Genomic DNA, 16,501 nt, shown 5'->3' with positions numbered 1-16,501 from the left:
TGTGACACAGGCTGTGAATATTCAGCAATAGGAGTCTGTAAATCTGAGTAAGTAATGACAAAGCCTCTTTAGGGAAAGCCAGAATGAGGTGAGCTGAGTAGAATAATGGCAGTCTTGGGGGGTAGGGGAGTATTTTAATTTAATCAAAGCCAGAGAAACTGAAAAAGATACAATTAAAAGAACTTGCTCTCTGAAGTAAATACTTTTCAGATAAATGCACAGTTCAAACTGACATGCTAAATTGGCATCCTTACATCCACTCTATTCTCTGGATCAAAGCAAAGTTAATCATTTCACTTGCCTTTTATCTATTTTATGGATGTGTGTGTGGGTGTGTGTGTGTATGTATGTGTGTGGGGGGTGTGTGTGTGTGCACATGAGTAACAGAAAATAATGGCAACAAGAGAGTGGTTTTTGCTTTTTCTGTAATGAAGTTGAAGATTATTTTTTTTTAATGTAGTGGTACCTGATAGTCATTGCCCACTGTTGTAAAAGCTGAGAAGTATTGCAGCTTTCTCTTGCCTGTGTTTGCCCAGCCACCCTTCTACATACTACAAGCACTGGGAAATTTCAATGACACAGCTTGGAATGGGTTCAGTGACCTCAATTATGCCCTCCCACCCACTCCAAACTCCTTTCAATTTGCAAAAAGCTTTAAGTGGACAAAACCCAGATGCCTTTTGCTTGTAGTTCAGTAAGAACAGATTGGGCATGTAGATTCTTGTCAAAGTGATATATGTAGTTCATTTTCCATTAACTCTTTCTTAACTAAGGATTTTAAATTCTCAGTTCCAAGTCTAGCACTCTGCTTTGCTTTCTACTGCTTTTTAAAGTTCATTATGCCTACAAGATCATTTTAAAACATGAGCCTTAAAAAGCCTCAGCTAGACATTGACTGATACAAAACAGACTGAATGTTTGGTTCTGCTTTTAAAGGCAATCACTTTTTTTTCTTTTTAAACTTGTTTCATATGTAATAACCCATCCTATTGTCTAAAACAGTTCAAAAGCACTAACTAAATATAATAAATAAAAACACCAGTTTGGGGGGAGAAAGAAGTCCTGACTTGTGGAAATGATTTACCAGTCAAAACCAGTACATGGGCCCTGATGACCTTGACAGCTTGCTTCAGTTGGCTTGCTTAAACTTAGATTGCTTTCATAATGTTGTAATATTGCCCCGAAGAGCCTCCCCCCTCCCCCAGAACATTTCATTACACTTCCTTTCTCCCTCTCTCTCTCTTTTTCTCCTTCGTTCTGCAGAAACATGTGCTGTCAATAATGGAGGCTGTGATCGGACTTGCAAGGATACCGCGACAGGGGTACGATGCAGTTGCCCAGTTGGATTTACCCTGCAGCCTGATGGGAAAACGTGCAAAGGTCAGCTTCTGTTTGCTTTGCAATGCATCATTTGCCTTCAGCGGTTCCAGTACAAGATGTAAATATTCAGTTATTTAATCAATACTTTTGAGTTAAGGTAATACTGGCCTACCGATTGCAATTGAGTTCATTAGCCTTCTCCTTCCTTAATTTTTCTGTATTTACTTACTTCAATCATTTTTCTCTCTATTTATTAGAGGGTTTTATTACTGCAAAGAAGTGAGATACAGAGGTCAAACTGTTTCAAACTGACCAGAGGTTTAGAGGAACAACTCTGGGCCCAGAAAGCCTTCAGTTTCACAGGACAGTCTGATACCCTTGTAAAACTTCAGTCATCTAATAGTGTCTGAATTTGTCCATTCAAAAAGCAAGTTAAAATTCTCAGCAGGCACTTCGTTACCTGCAGATAATCAACTGGTTATTACTAAGTGAAGCCAAGCAAAGGATGCAGAGGTATTGCTCAAAACAACCCAGACAATTGTCCATTTCTGACCCTTCAAAACATTAAGTAGCCAGCTACAAAGGAAAACCAAAACAATGTCTACTAGTGCACAGGTCTAAACCGTACAGCTGACGCTCAGATTTTACTGTTGCAGAGGCAGCACAAGAACCTTGGCAATTTTTCCCTCATGAATGTGTTAAAACTTAGGTCAGGGGAAGAAAGAACAGAAATGAGCAGCTGATATCACTGTCAACATCTGTTCTCCATTAAGGAGACGGGGACAGTTCTCAAATATCCCGGCAGAATCACACTTAACGGCACTATGCGCATCAGTAGATGTGGAATCAAGTTAGTAGGACCAGGCCTTCCATCAACCATTTTCCCATCTTCCTATGTATTTCTCTTGAGCTCCATTGCAAGAGACATGGTGATGAACATCCAGGAGGCCATTGCATATATTGTTGTCACAGAGAATACTTCTTACTACTCAGTGACTGAGCATAAGTTGACCTAACTTGCTAAGAAACGATTGGGACTTCTTTTCTTCAAAGTAACCAGAAATGTCAGAATATCTTCAGTCCAGGGCTTGATGTTACTTAAAATAGTAAAACCCACAAAAATAAACAGAAAATGTGTGGTTTCCTCTTGCTCCAGGCTGAAAAATCCCAGTGCTTGGGCATGATCCTGTTAGTATTTATAGAAATAACAGTCCATTTGCCTGTTTATTTGAAAATAAAACATTTAAACTGCCATTGCACACAATGTTAATAGTTAAGGGTGAGCACACATCAAAAATCAGTCGTTTTAGTTCAAGCCACACAAAAATAAATCTTCATTTCTACAGGCAGACTAGTTAAGCCATAGCAGAGCAGTAACAGTGATTCCACCGAGTGCTTAAAAAAGAGGCATTTTAATACTGTAACATACACCTAGACTTGATCATAATGTTTATTATTAAAACTGCATCACGAAAAAAAGATTCGGTCTAAATTTAGAAATTTGGCCATAGAACTAATATGAAACAGTATTTGTATAATACTCAAGTCTATAATTAGTGCTACAGACAAAATGAAATATTCAACTGATCCTCAAACCAAATACTCTAGCTCTAAGCTCTTTCACATTTCGTCTTTCCCCCTTTTTTATGAGAAGAAAATATAAGAAACAGAATCTGATTTTTATGATGCTGCAGATTCTTTCTTACTTTCTTAAAGTAAGCAGCAACTGGAAACTAATCCACATGGCTTAACAAACCAACCAGATCATTTCTTTTTAACCTTTATTGACATTTTAGGAAATACTCTTCATCATAAAATGGTAAAATACATGTTTTACATTTAATGTAATGGTAATTAATAATATTTATCTAATGTATTGCACTGTGAGATTTCTGGGCTAGATTTACTGCTTCCCTGAAGCTGAAGTAACTTCCCATTTAAATCTGTGCACAAAGGATCCTGCACTTAAACTGACAAGTGAAGCTTCTTCTGTAGCTTTCACAGGCAGCCCTTAGTCAAGAATGCTCTCTAAGATCGACATTTGCTGAGTGCAAAAGTGAGCATTTTGTTGGAGTGACATTGATGCCTTCTCGGCTCCTCTTTCTTACAGGTAAAGCCTGGAAAAGGCTGGGGTGTGGAAAACTCAGTGTTGCACCTTCCTTACTCTGAGTTCTATAGGAAAAAAAGGAAAAGACTGATCAGCTCAGGTTCTCTCCTTTGATTTTTTTCCTCCTCATTCTCCTTGATTTGACTGGCCTGCAGATTCTCCTATATGCAGTTTGTTTTTCCCTCTAGCTGTAACATTACCTCTGTGTGGTAAGAGCAATGGATTATCTGTCAGATGCCCTTTAAAGCATCTTCAGGGATCATGCAGCTGTCACAGCCTGTCTTTCTTGGGCAGAGCTTTCAAGTCCATCAAGCATCACAACGTTTTCAAGTGAGGTTTTTCATGGAAGCGTCATTTTAAGAGAGGTTTTATTTCTAAATATGGAAGAAAGACATGCCATTATCTATTAAAGGAGAGAGATGGGACATATAAGAAAATCTGAGAGAAATTGGAGGGATAATTAATATATTAACTGAAAAATGCAACTGTGAGTTGAGCAAAATGATTAATATGTTTAGGTTGAATTTAGCAAATAATGTTGACCAAAAAGAATGTTTTTATTGGAAAGTCTAGGATTCTTCAGTCCATTTTGGCATCTTCCTCTCTTAAGACATTTTACATAGTGCAGCTACTATTTGAAATTATGTAGTTGCTTAGATTCAAGAGGATTAACTATGACTCAAAGAAACATCTGAACTTTTGAGTACTCAGGTGGACATCGTGTAATCTATTAATCTGTAATTCTAGCTCACTGGAGGTGACTTCCTCAGTTGTGTGCTTTTACCATACTGATATTTTATGGAAATCTCTTCCACTTTTCTTCCTTACTTTTTACAAGGGAATCAGGTAAATTAAAGAACATTTTTATTTTAAAATTAATTAATTAAATAAAAATACTATTATTCTAAATGGCAAAAATTCCTAGATGATTCTGTTCAAAAACCAGAACTAGTCTGTTTTAGGCATTGGATAGACATATAATGAGAAAAAGAGTTTACCGTCCACAGTGTTCACAGGTTTTTGTTTAGTAATTGGAATTTCATTAACTGTTTAGTATAGAAAAAATGCAAGTATATATACAAAAGGAAGGGCAGTTTTTTAAGAAAGAGTATATGCACACATGCTTTATTTGCCAAAAGATGGCAAATAAACCCTTTTAAATGTAACTGATTGTTCTACACTTTGTTTGCAATATCGTATTTCATATGCTATAGTTCTATCATAAAATCTGGAATGGATTCAAATCACAGAGTGCAGAACTGAGTCACAGCTGATACTCTGGTATTCCTCCCAGCCTTTTCCTAATGTATCAGAGAATGGAGGGTGCAGGAAAGCAATTTCCAAGTAATACAAGGGACCAACCTTGAGCAGTTTTGCATGTTGACCTCTTTCACAGGCTCAGTGGGAAATGAGCATTCATTGTACCTCAAAGAATCAAGCTCTTTTTGTTAATGCAAAGTGCAGTCCAGTTTACATAAAATGTTAATAAAACAGGAAAAAAAGTGTTGTGCAGAAGGTTTTCACATGGAATATGTACAGTTAGCTGTGTAGCCAGTAGGAAGACTACTGTAGTGGAAAGTTGTTTTGGTTTCTGAAAGCTGAAAAAAATCTTTTCTGTCTCTGACTTTCTCCCTTACATATATTACTTACCTGATCTCATAGTGAAATAAGAAAAAAAGTGCTGTATGTGGTCTAGTTAGAGGCACCTTCAGATGTGTTAATGGTGACTGGGATAAAAATTCATTAATCTTTTGCTGTTCTTTAAAAGTTAATCTGAAACTCCGGCCTTTCCTTAGCTGGGTTGGCACACAATGGAGAATGCTCCTTTTCCCCCTTCAGCTTTCCTATCAACTTGGCTCTTAATAAGCCAAGCCATGCAGGCTTTTGTCAGCTAAGAGACACATGCCAGGCAGAAGGAATTCTATATTCTCCCTCCAATTAATGCTATTTAATTTCTCCTACCATTGTAACTGGGTGATCCCAGCTTGATGCTGAGTTCATTTGATGTTGTTGATTATAGTACTACACATGACAAAACAGTGTAGTTCATTTCCTTAAATGCCTACCAAGTCAGCCCACAGACGTCAGTCAGCTAATGCAGACAGAAAGGGAGCCAGAGGTTTAAAAGACATTTTGGCCCAGGATGCTTATTGCTCATTGCCTCCTACCCACTTTTTAATATCCCCTCTATTGTGCATATCAGGGGTTCCGTGGTCCCTAGCTCCCTTGCTGGTTGATTTCTGTGCATCCTTCCTGCTGAGTACCCTTTTCAGGAATCCAGCGGTAATCTGCCTTCAGTGAGAAGTATCATCAGTTTAGCATTTTAATTCTATTAAATACAACTTATGTAGCTGATAAAGCAGGAGACTCATTTGCAAAAAACTGGGGGTTCAAGAAGAGTGAAGTCAGAGTAGATTAGGTTTAGCACAGATTGTTTAAATCCAGCTGCCAAACTGGATCAAACAACAAAGGGCTCATCTGCCCGAGGGCAGTTACAGAAGGATGGGAGACAAGCTGAGCTAGGGAGCATTCTTCTTCCAGGATTTACAGTAGAGAAGGACTGGGAATGACTGCAAAAGACATGTGAGACTCAGGCTTTCTTTCTAGGTTCTGTAAGAAGTGAAACAGAGCAAGAGGAAGGGACATAGGCTTCTGGCATGGTGTAAAATGTAGGACCGTGTGTCTGATGTGCTCCATCTCTGCCTCGGGGATTTAACAAAGAAACTGCCCCCGAGGAACTCTTATGCCCCAGAATAATGCAGCTTCCCAGCACTGTACATAGACATAGGGGAACTGTGCAGGGTGCAGCACTTGCTGAACTCCTCGAGTCAAAAGGCAGAGCAAATAAAATTTTTAAGCAGAAGAGAAGCAGAACTGGATTTCTAAGGGTTGTGGAGCAAAAGCCACATCTCAAATATGGCTTTTACATTAACATCTATAAAGTGCCACCTAACTTTGCCGTGCCCCATAGATGTTTTGTAATAGCAAGATGTATATTATTTTTGTTTGGCTAACTTTCTACTTTGCATCATTTTCATAGGCTTGATAGTGGGATTTTGGGAAGGTAGGTGCTCAGCTGTACTAGAACGTCAGTGGGTTTAGTAGCAATGTAATATTACATTGGTAATCTGCCACCGGCTGTGGCTAAATACAGCAACATTAATACATGTGCACAAATACATCTTTGCCAAACCCAGGTGATCTCATGGACATGTGTTGAGGAGACAGAAAGGTCCCTGCACCTCTCCACCTAGAGATGGGGCATTTTTACTGTGCAACACTAAGTAAGCCCTTCTTAGCCCCTGGCACATTGTTTAACTAGAGCGGTGTTACGCTGGGGTTATGTGACTGGATGCTGTTTAGGCAAACATTTCTTCTTCCTGCTGTCTCATTGTCATGGTTACCCAGCAATGTAGTGTGCTCCCTACTTCCTTGAAACAGGCCCCCATCCTTTTGCATTCAGATGCAGCAATGTGGCACTTACATGCTTAAATACTTGACTGTGTTGCAGTGGGAGCATCAGAAATGCCTTAGCGTTGAATGGTTTGTCCAGGAACTCAGCTCTGTAATCTTCCTTATCATTAAGCAATCTAGAAAAGAAGAGCATAAACAGAGAGACCAATGAAAAATGTCAGTCAAAGGACTGAATCAGAGTTTATTGAAATAAAAGGGAGTTTTTGCATTGGCTTTATTAGGTTGACATAGTAATTGCTCTTTTTTATCTTTCTTAATTGCAGCCGATTACAGCAAGAAAATGCATTTTAAATTGGTTTTGGATACAAAAAAGTGAAACCCTGAAAATTAATTACATCTTGAAAACGGAATTGTTTCTGTGAAGAGTTTGTTACAGAATGAGTTTCAATGAAGCAAAATATGTCATGTTTTGTTAAATATGAACTGAAAGGTTTAATTAAATTAATTGTTTAAAATTAATGTTTGACATCAGTTTGGTATGAGAATATGACTCAGATGTTGAAGGCTTTCCTCTCTTTTCATTCAGAACACACTAACACTAAGTGAAAAGCTCACAATGAACAGTTTAGCTGGCCAATTTGGCTTCATTTCCTGGCTACAGCATATCTGTGAACAGTTATGATTTCCTCCATCATTCCATTTGTCGAAATTACTTAAAATTTGTCCTGGGTTTTTTCTCTAAATTGGATTAAATTGACTAAAGCTTTTAGAATTGCATCTTGTCAGTCCCAATCAATTCATATGAACCTGAAAATGTTTCCTCTTTCTTTTTTTTAGAAAGGAACGCCAGAAGGAGTTGCAGGTTATTTTTGTTGTTTATTAGTAAGATGCAGTTGTTAATCTGGTACATCAACTATTCGCTTGCTTGAGTACTGATACTACCTTTCTTTGACTGTGATCAGTTAGATAAGTTTCAGAATGGTACTTTTTTTTACTGATTGCCTAAATGGGGGAGTTTTAGCAGTAGGAGTAATTACCTATGATGAACTCAGGTTTTGTTGGGTAATATGCCTGATCAACTTGACTTTTTTTTTTTACATGCCAGTAAAAGTTTGACAGTAAAATATATACCTGTGCAAGGTAACCTCTGTAAAATACATGCATCAGTGAAGTTGACACCAAGGCAGACAGAACTTCAGTGGCACATACGGCCACACTTTTCACATCATTTAAGTGTCTTAATGCCTTTAGAATCAAATCAGGTTTGGAGCAGGTCTCCTGAACTAAGATTTGTCTCATCTAAGAGGCAAATGCAAGACCAGCATAAACGAATTCATGTGAAATAACTTTTTTTGAGTTGTTTGTTTGGGGTTTTTTTGGAGGGGGGGGCATTGTTCTAGTTTTCTTCCTTAGCTGTAAAGAGACCTCCTTGAAAGTAGCCACCCAAATACAAAGTTTTCTGAGGTTAGATTGTCACAGAAAATTCTTAGGTTTCTGTTTACCATTTTACCGAAGTTATACATTAATTTTTCATGTATGTGTAAGGAGCATTAGAGAAGACTGCTAAAATAGCATGCTGAAAAGTAACCTAAGTTCCCTGCTGAAGTGTGTAACTTCCATTTGAAGGTGCACGGCCATAGAATTTGGGTATTTATCTGCATAACTTTGAGGAGCTTACTGCGTTAGAATCACTAAGATACCGTGCTATAAAGTTGGAATTATGTTCTCTGTTGAGTCCATTCACATACATCAGCATTTTAAATTAAAAGGAATTTAAATTATTTCCTCAAGAGTTGAAACTTCTAGAGGTTCCTTGTAGAGACAAATCTGTTCATAGCTGCCTGACTACTCCTACCTGAGATCCCCAGTCTACTTTCTGTGCATCTCCCATCAGCAGTATCCTCTAGTGTGATTTCTGTGATACTCCACACAGTGAAAGGAATATTGGTGCCTGCTCTACATTACATGGCAATGGTGTCAATAAGTATTTTATTGGCACCCAGAGCAGGTCCTAGGACATACAAAAAGAGTTTTTTCCAGCTCACCTTTCTCTAGCAACCTGAAGATTTTTTTTTAACATGTTTGAGGAACTTAAGCATTATGAGCTATTAGCTATAACCCTCTCAAAAAAAGGGAAAAAACATACATGCAAGTGGTGTGGAAAAATGAAGTCAAATCAACTCCACTGCAGTTGGAGTGCTGTGGTACCAGCAAATGTCAGCATAAATGTCAGTCACAAGATTACAAGCAGCAGTGGATTTTTTGAAGAGGATGTCTGTCAAAGCCAGAAAGGGCAGAGACTTACTTGTCTTATTCCCTTTTCTTCTGGTTACATTTCCCTTGATAATTGCAGCACCCAAAATGGTTATTTACTTCTGTGGCATATCTTTAAGATAATTTATGTAGTTAATAGAACAGTTTATTCTTAAACCTGCTTCATACTATTGCTGCTTGATGCCAGAGTAATTTGGTGTACAGCACATTAAATCTTGTTAACATGCTGCTGATGGTGTCTTATATTCATAGTTTGGTTTGGAAAGTAGCATATGGAAAATGGTCCCTTAGCCTTTCTCTCGGTCAAAGGTACAGTGACGACTACAGAGAGCAGCTTTTCATTTAAACTATTAAGTAGATTATCTTCACTTGCTATGCATAAATAAGGCTATCTGGGTTGGATTGCTCTGGGATATCCCAGAGCAATAGTATACTCGTTGCTTAGAGTCTGTCAAAAGTAACTAAGGGAAAGCCAGGATGCTTAAAGATATGTGCATTGGGAAATAGCATGGAACAGCTGGCACCCTCTGAACTTACATCCTATTGCAGTAACATGCTCACAAGCATACACAGATAGTCTAATCCCAGCCTATGGGGTTTCCACTTTACTTGTCTTGAAAACATCTCTGTACTGGGCTCCATTCCACTTCCCTTCAGAGTCAGACCAGTGAGGAATAAGGGGATTCTTCTTGATCTCAACAATAGAACGAAAATATAAGAAAAAAGTGGATGTTAATACTGTGGTGCAAAGAGGCCTGTGTTCTCCGCTCACATGTAGAAGTTAATGCAGGACAAAGTTCCAGTCCCTTTCTGGTTTCCTTCTACCTTCTGTATCACTCCCTCAGAAAAACGTCCTACTCCAGAGGAATCAGACTTCTTTGATTTTTATCAATAGGAGGCCATAGCCTGTTTGTCAAAGCCGGTTCACAAACTGCCTGGAGTCAGGAGTGAGAATTTTAGAAGTTAGTTATTAAAGTATGCATTGTCTTTTAACAACCCTTAAGTGTTTACTGAAGTGGTTTATTTTGATCCATTCTTTCTCCCTGCTTCTCATAAACTTAAACCAAGAGTAATCTTCCCAATGGTCAAAGCAAGATCTCATTTTCGTAATTCATTATACAGCAACTCTACTTCCATCAGACCCCTTACACGAGTCTGCTTTCAAGCTACAACAACTTACCCTGCCAGTGTTTGTAACTAGAAGTAAGTGCATGCTCAAATATAAACAACATTTGAGTTTGCTTCTGTGTACATTTAAGTAAAGAGCTGTCAGAAAATAGAAGAGATCAGATATAATCACAAGCCACTACAGCCATGAATCAAAACAAAAAGTACTTTTTCCCTCTCCATGCTGAACACAAGGCAAATGCAAATCTTGTGGTTGAGTTCTGTCTTTTATCCTAAAAACAAGAAAAAATAGTCAAATACAAAACCCTCTTATATCTTTGTATGCGTAAATTGTATGACACAGAATGGAGAACGGACAGAGGAGTGTCTTTGCCTTGCAGAAGTCAGCACCTAAATGAATTCATGAACATCAGATGTGAAGAATGATAGTAATGGAAATGTGGGTCCTCCAGCAACTAGGCTAGTGCTTTTAGGAGGAACAAAACCAGTCATTTTCTGTACATGTGATGCACAGATTAAATGTGCAATTAAATGTTCAATTAAAATAGCTGAATTGTCTTTAAATTGACTTCTGACAAACAAGTTCTATCCATTTCCCAGTGCTTCTGCATAGTTAAAGCGTCATGAGAACGCATGCCATTTTCAGGAAGCAAGCAGATAGCTTCTTGGTAAAGGCAGAACAGTGTGAATCTCAGCCTGTTCAAGCAGTTTATGGAAACCAGCAGATTTTCTGGGTAGATGTTGCAGCAACAGGAGCAGCACAGGATCTCCCTTGTGTCTTCCCCTTTCTAATAATCCTTCTCATCTGACAAAACCCGTATGGTTAAGAAAATAGAGGCTTTCGTGCCAAAGCAGCAACCAAATGCAGTTAGTGGGTGATTTAGGACTATGGAACAATATGAAACAATAGATGCAGCTGCCTAACCAAAGAAAAAAGTAACAAAACCAACATTACATAAGAGGAAAATTAGGACTTCTGTCATGAAAACAGTGGTCCTGTTTAGTGCTTGAGTAGTGACAAGGCTTCTGAGAACACACCCTTTGTAACCTCTTTGGGAAAGCAGAGGATTGTGTTACAGTGCAACCCAGTAAATGCTTCTACAGGGAATTGTTTGACATATGAATCAACCATATGCATGGGCTGTGCTGCAGAGATAACAGGTAGACTTGTAGCTGGTGAAAGAAGAAGACGCAAAGGAAATTTTCTAATTTTATTTGATAGGCGTGACAAATGGGAGACTAAAGCCAAAAGGGAATATTAAATAACAGAGGCAGATTTGAGGTTGTTTTTCTTTTGGTAGGACTTAAGCAAGATGCAAGATCGTCTGTGTCCAAAGAAAACCTCATAAAGATCAGGACTGAGAGAACAAAAACTGAGTAACTGATGGAAGAGCAATGGTCAAGTTCAGTTTATCAAAAAAGCTGTTTAGTTTAGAAGAGATAGATCAGTCTAGGAAATCAGACCAGAGCATGAGCTCCCAGGTAGCTACAAAAACATTTTCAAAATATCTACCTAAATGTCAGTGAGAGGAGTAAGCATTAAGGTCTGTCTGCAATAGCCTTATTGCTGAGGCCACAGTCATTTTATGTGACTACATCAATGTTATCCAGTCTCAAGACAAAGAACAAGTAAGATCGACCCAATGTGAGGAAAAGAGTAGCAGCATCTGGCAGGCAGCTGCAGCAGTTCAGTAGAAGCTCGGTGCCATGTCCAGTGAGGGAGCCATAGTCATCTGGCCCATCACTGCTGCCCTGGAAACAGCTGCTTGAAGGCTTGCTAAGACTGGGAGGTGACTCAGAATTAGGATTCTAATTTTTTCCCTAGTTTTTTAAAGAAAAGAGGGAGTTGACTGTTGTTGGTGCAGAGGCAAATCCGGCATGTGGTAAGATGACAGAGCATCTAACTGAGCGGCAGAGGGAGGCACAAAGAAAGGAGAAGGGTCAGAAGAGTTGGTGGTAAAACTATAGGTGGTGGAGGTGGTGGAAAGACAGAAGGATGCTGGTCATCAGCAGAAGATGTGTGGGATTTGGAGGAGGACAAGATAGAAAACTTGGTGGTGGGTGGCTGCAAGTGGTCAGAAGCCTCGTGACAGGATCAGAAAAATGAGCAATTGGTCACTGACTAATGGGTACATATGTCAACGGGGCATCAGAATGGTGAATTTTAAATATATAGGCATAATTTGATCTAGACTTCCTAAGAAAGAATTGAAGTTCCAGGCCATAGTGAAGAAAAATGAAATTATAAACCCATGAGATCCAAAAAAAAAATGAGAGAAAATGCAAAGTTTAGATACCAACACAGGTGAAATTTATCAGAAAGAACAAAATGTAATGGAAGACAAAAAAAAAGAAGAGGGTGGAGAGCAGAATCCAAGAAACAAAACTGTAGATAACATCTGCCTTGTAACTTGCTGCAGACTTACCTGATCCAGAAGGTGTGTGAAACTTTCACTGTCCCTTCCCTATTTGGGGAGGGGGAAGGGGGATTGCTGCCTTTTTTTTTTTTTAAGTTAAAGACATACAGTTCATTCCTCTGCTGTAGACTTGTTCATGACAGACAAATATAATATAACAGATTATCTTCCGTTAAATATTGCAGACTTGGGTCAGCTGCCATGTAACTCATTCAGTTTCATTCCCTCCCAAGGGTTCCATCTATCCCCACAAAATAAATTCATATGTACTAAGTTAGGGGTTTTTCATGACTAGGCAATATCCCTGTTCCCTGGAAACTTGCAGTTGTTATTTGCCTTTGTGAACCTCCCCTTTGAAAATGCTAAATCCTTTAAATTAATGCTTGGGAGGGTCATATTTTGCATTTCAGTTGTTGAAAAGAGCTTCCATTTATTCAACAATATAAAGCACCCTGAGGATCAGCAGCCACAGTTTATTATGTAAAAGTGTGCTGTGCTTATCGGTAATTTGGGAATTGACAACTCACATGATCATAGCTACCAACATTCAAAACTTGAAGTATTTTTTTCATTCTTTTATTATTGCTTTTTTTCATCATAAAATACAGCTTGTTTTCTATATAGCTAGATCCTGCTCTCAGTGAAGTATTTGTCTTTCCTTGTACAGAACAGACCCCGGTTGGTTGAAGTGATGTCTTCAAAAACTTTTGGAGGGTTACTTGTTGGTCACCAGCCAAATTTCTTTGATTCATTATCAGCTGTGAGACATTTGAATTATCACGGGCTAATTGTATTCAGCTGTTCTTTTCAGCAGGAGTAGCTTTATCATAGGAGAGCTAGCATGCTCTTCGTGGGATTTTAGAGAGAGCATCCACATCTTCAACTGTTCTTAATACCAAATTTATTTTTTAATTTTATTTAATTAAATCAAACAAAATTTTTAGAAGCAAACTGAGATTCTTGGAAATAAGCACATAGCTTTCTTGAGCAGATAATAATTCCAAGGGGAAAAATAAAACCAACTATGAGTAAAGGTAAATTGATTTAATAAGATATGTCTAGGGATCCTTGTGTCTTGGTCCAATAGTGCACAGCTTGCTCACTTGCCTCTGTGTTCCTCATTGAGATTACATGGAAAAGTTGAATACTGTAAGAGCAAGGCCTTGTTTTTTAGTGAGACCTAGTATAGAGAAAATGCCCAGGCTTGTCAGCTTCCCAGTCTTGTCTGATTTATACCTTAAGAAACACTGAATTAGCTCCTTTACTGTTGCTGATGTGTGTAACCTTCAGCAACCCATATAGTTCTTCCATCTCAGCTTCTCCTGCATAAACTGCAGAAACACTAAACATAGAATTATTACGGTCATAGTGGCAATGAGAATAATTAGGGTAGATAAGTAGCCAGCCAGTATTTGCACAATTCTGTACCACCATTTTAACCACAGCCTCCAGGTCTGCATGTACTTGTGTGGTCATTGTTACCATCTGAGTATCCCAGAGTCTGACGTACTGGACTTTCCATGTGCTTTGTAAAACAGAGGGATGTTACCTGTTGTCCCCAAGTACAGATGGGAGCCCTAACTGCACACTTATTTCTCCCTGTCCAGTGTTCTATAACCAGCATTTTGATTGATAAAAATGTTACAGTAGAAGCAAAACTAACTTTATTTTTGGGATTCCTATGGCTTTTGAGGCAGGGAAGGGGTTAGTTTTTGCATTTAGCTCAGCCTAGACAGTAAATGACTCTATCCGTCTATTTCTTTATATTCTCCAGTCCACATTCTGGAGCCCAAGACAGCTTGCACTGTTTGGGTTTGTAGCATTGCACTAACATGTTTTTAAGTTTAAAAAAGAATTCAGTGTTCAGCAAAAATTTAAAATGAAAATCCTTTCCTTTCACATTAGATTTAGTAAATCCCTTCCTTTTCATAAATGAGGAATCAGGGCCTAAACTATTCTGACAGCATTTCTGCGTTTTTCACTTTTGAAGCTTTTTGTGTTTTATAAATCTAATTAACTGTAATAAGAAAATAATAGGACATAATGTTTGTTTTACAAGGTGATTGATCTCTTGGCAGCCTGGCAGACTCTTTTATTGATTGGTTGGTGGATAATGTCAGAGTGGATGTGTCCTGGAGGAGAATAGCTGACACCTAAATCCATACGTGACAGATTGCCATCTGTGTTGGAAGACAGGTTTCTTCGTGAAATTGCAAAGATAACAGGTGAAAATGGAGAAAGTGACATGAGGGAAATGTGTTGAAACCTGCCTCAACCTTTCCATGCTCTAAGAGCATTTACACAAAGCTCTGTATTTTGTGGGCTGCTTTTTTTCAGGGTGAGGGAGATTAGATTTTAATTACGCTCATTCCTGTCTGCCCATTCTAGTTTTAATTCTGTTAATTAGGAAAATGCCTTGCCCCACAACCTAGCCATAAAGCTAATTAAACAGAGAACCTTCATTTGCTACTTAGTGGAACTTCAGTTCAGTAATGTTTATCATACATTACAGTTAATAAGCACTGTGGGAAGGAAAATGACGATGTCACTGATGTGCAAAACTCGAATTAGAGGTGCTGTAATATATGCCTTATTTCATTTTCTAGCTATCTGATGCAGGGAAGTCACACACTACCCTGCCTGCCTCAGTTTCACATTTGTTAAAGAAGAATTAATTAAATGTATCTCTCCTGCAGAAGTGTAGGTTTAATGTAATGAAGCTGGTAAGCTGCTGACCTTTGAAATCCTGAAGTAGAAAACACTGGATAAATAGAATGATTCGCCCCTGAATCATGGAAAGCATGTTAAAGGCAATGAACTATGCAGTAGAGTGGTGGAACAGCAGATAACACTTCCTAAAGTGGAGACGGCCATACAGTTCTGCACATACTCACAAAATCTCCCATGGCAAAGCACTACTTGTGTGGAACATCCTGCTGTATCAAATCATTCAGAAGACCAGATTAAAATTAAAAACAATAGTAAATTTGACTCAAAATCTTTGACAGTAATTTAATTCATAATGTTTTGTTCAATTATAATAATCTATTGTAAAGTGTTGGTCCTGAAAATATCAAGTGATAAGTACCAATACCCCATCATACAGAGAAGGAAAGCAAAGAAGTGTTACCTTGCCCAAACTGCTAGATAAACACATTGTAAAACTGGAACTAGGATTTAGAACTCCCTGTAAACTACCAGACAACAGCTGGATCAACGTTTTCTGGAGGGAACAGTAGAACCTAAGTTCTGCTTTGATTTAGATTTTCTCACAGTGGCACTGAATCCAATGAGTCTGAGGGTATTAAATTATCTTTTTACCTTAATAAGATATCCCTCGTATGCATTATTTAAGACACGGTGGAAAATGTAATTTAGAGCATTGCAAGTGTAGCCTGATAGCTTTTGCTACGTTAACCCTGAGGTACTCGATGTATTTCAAGTTTTATTGCAAAGTGGCAGGCAAATATTAAAATAATTGCAATCTGAGTATTGGTGGCTCTGTATAATATTTGTAATGTAGAGCAACACATAGAACAGCATGTGCTTTGTGCACGCCTGCGCTGATTGACACACTGTCTAAGCAAGATATCCTGTTGGGTTGTGCGCTGGGCTTGGATTCAAGTGTGGATGAGTGAGTTTGTTTTTCTGTGCCTCTATTTCCCCACCTCTGACATGGGGTTAAAAAGTTTTGTGGCTGCTTTTTAAAGTACTTTGTGGTCTGCATGAACCAATGGCTGTGTCAACAAGGCAACACTAGTTACAAGGTTTAGGGGACAGTGGTGATTTGTATAAGCATGAGAAAAGAGAAGGAAAGAAAAGCAAAGCAAAGTTATGAAAG

General features: G+C 38.4%; 1 protein-coding gene across 4 annotated transcripts in view; it reads left to right on the top strand.

The window, feature by feature from the left end:
* The window catches only part of SCUBE1 (signal peptide, CUB domain and EGF like domain containing 1), a 218,111-nt gene that overhangs the window by 139,628 nt on the left and 61,982 nt on the right, over positions 1-16,501 (top strand). For all 4 annotated transcript variants that reach the window (XM_056341038.1, XM_056341037.1, XM_056341036.1 and 1 more), the window contains one exon: positions 1,264-1,380. In XM_056341038.1, the coding sequence (XP_056197013.1) occupies positions 1,264-1,380 (117 nt within the window). The remainder of the gene's footprint in view (positions 1-1,263; positions 1,381-16,501) is intronic.

The sequence above is a fragment of the Falco biarmicus genome, chromosome 5, assembly GCF_023638135.1.
Source record: "Falco biarmicus isolate bFalBia1 chromosome 5, bFalBia1.pri, whole genome shotgun sequence".
Taxonomy (NCBI): Eukaryota; Metazoa; Chordata; class Aves; order Falconiformes; family Falconidae; genus Falco; species Falco biarmicus.
This window is presented reverse-complemented; position numbering and strand designations above follow the sequence as displayed.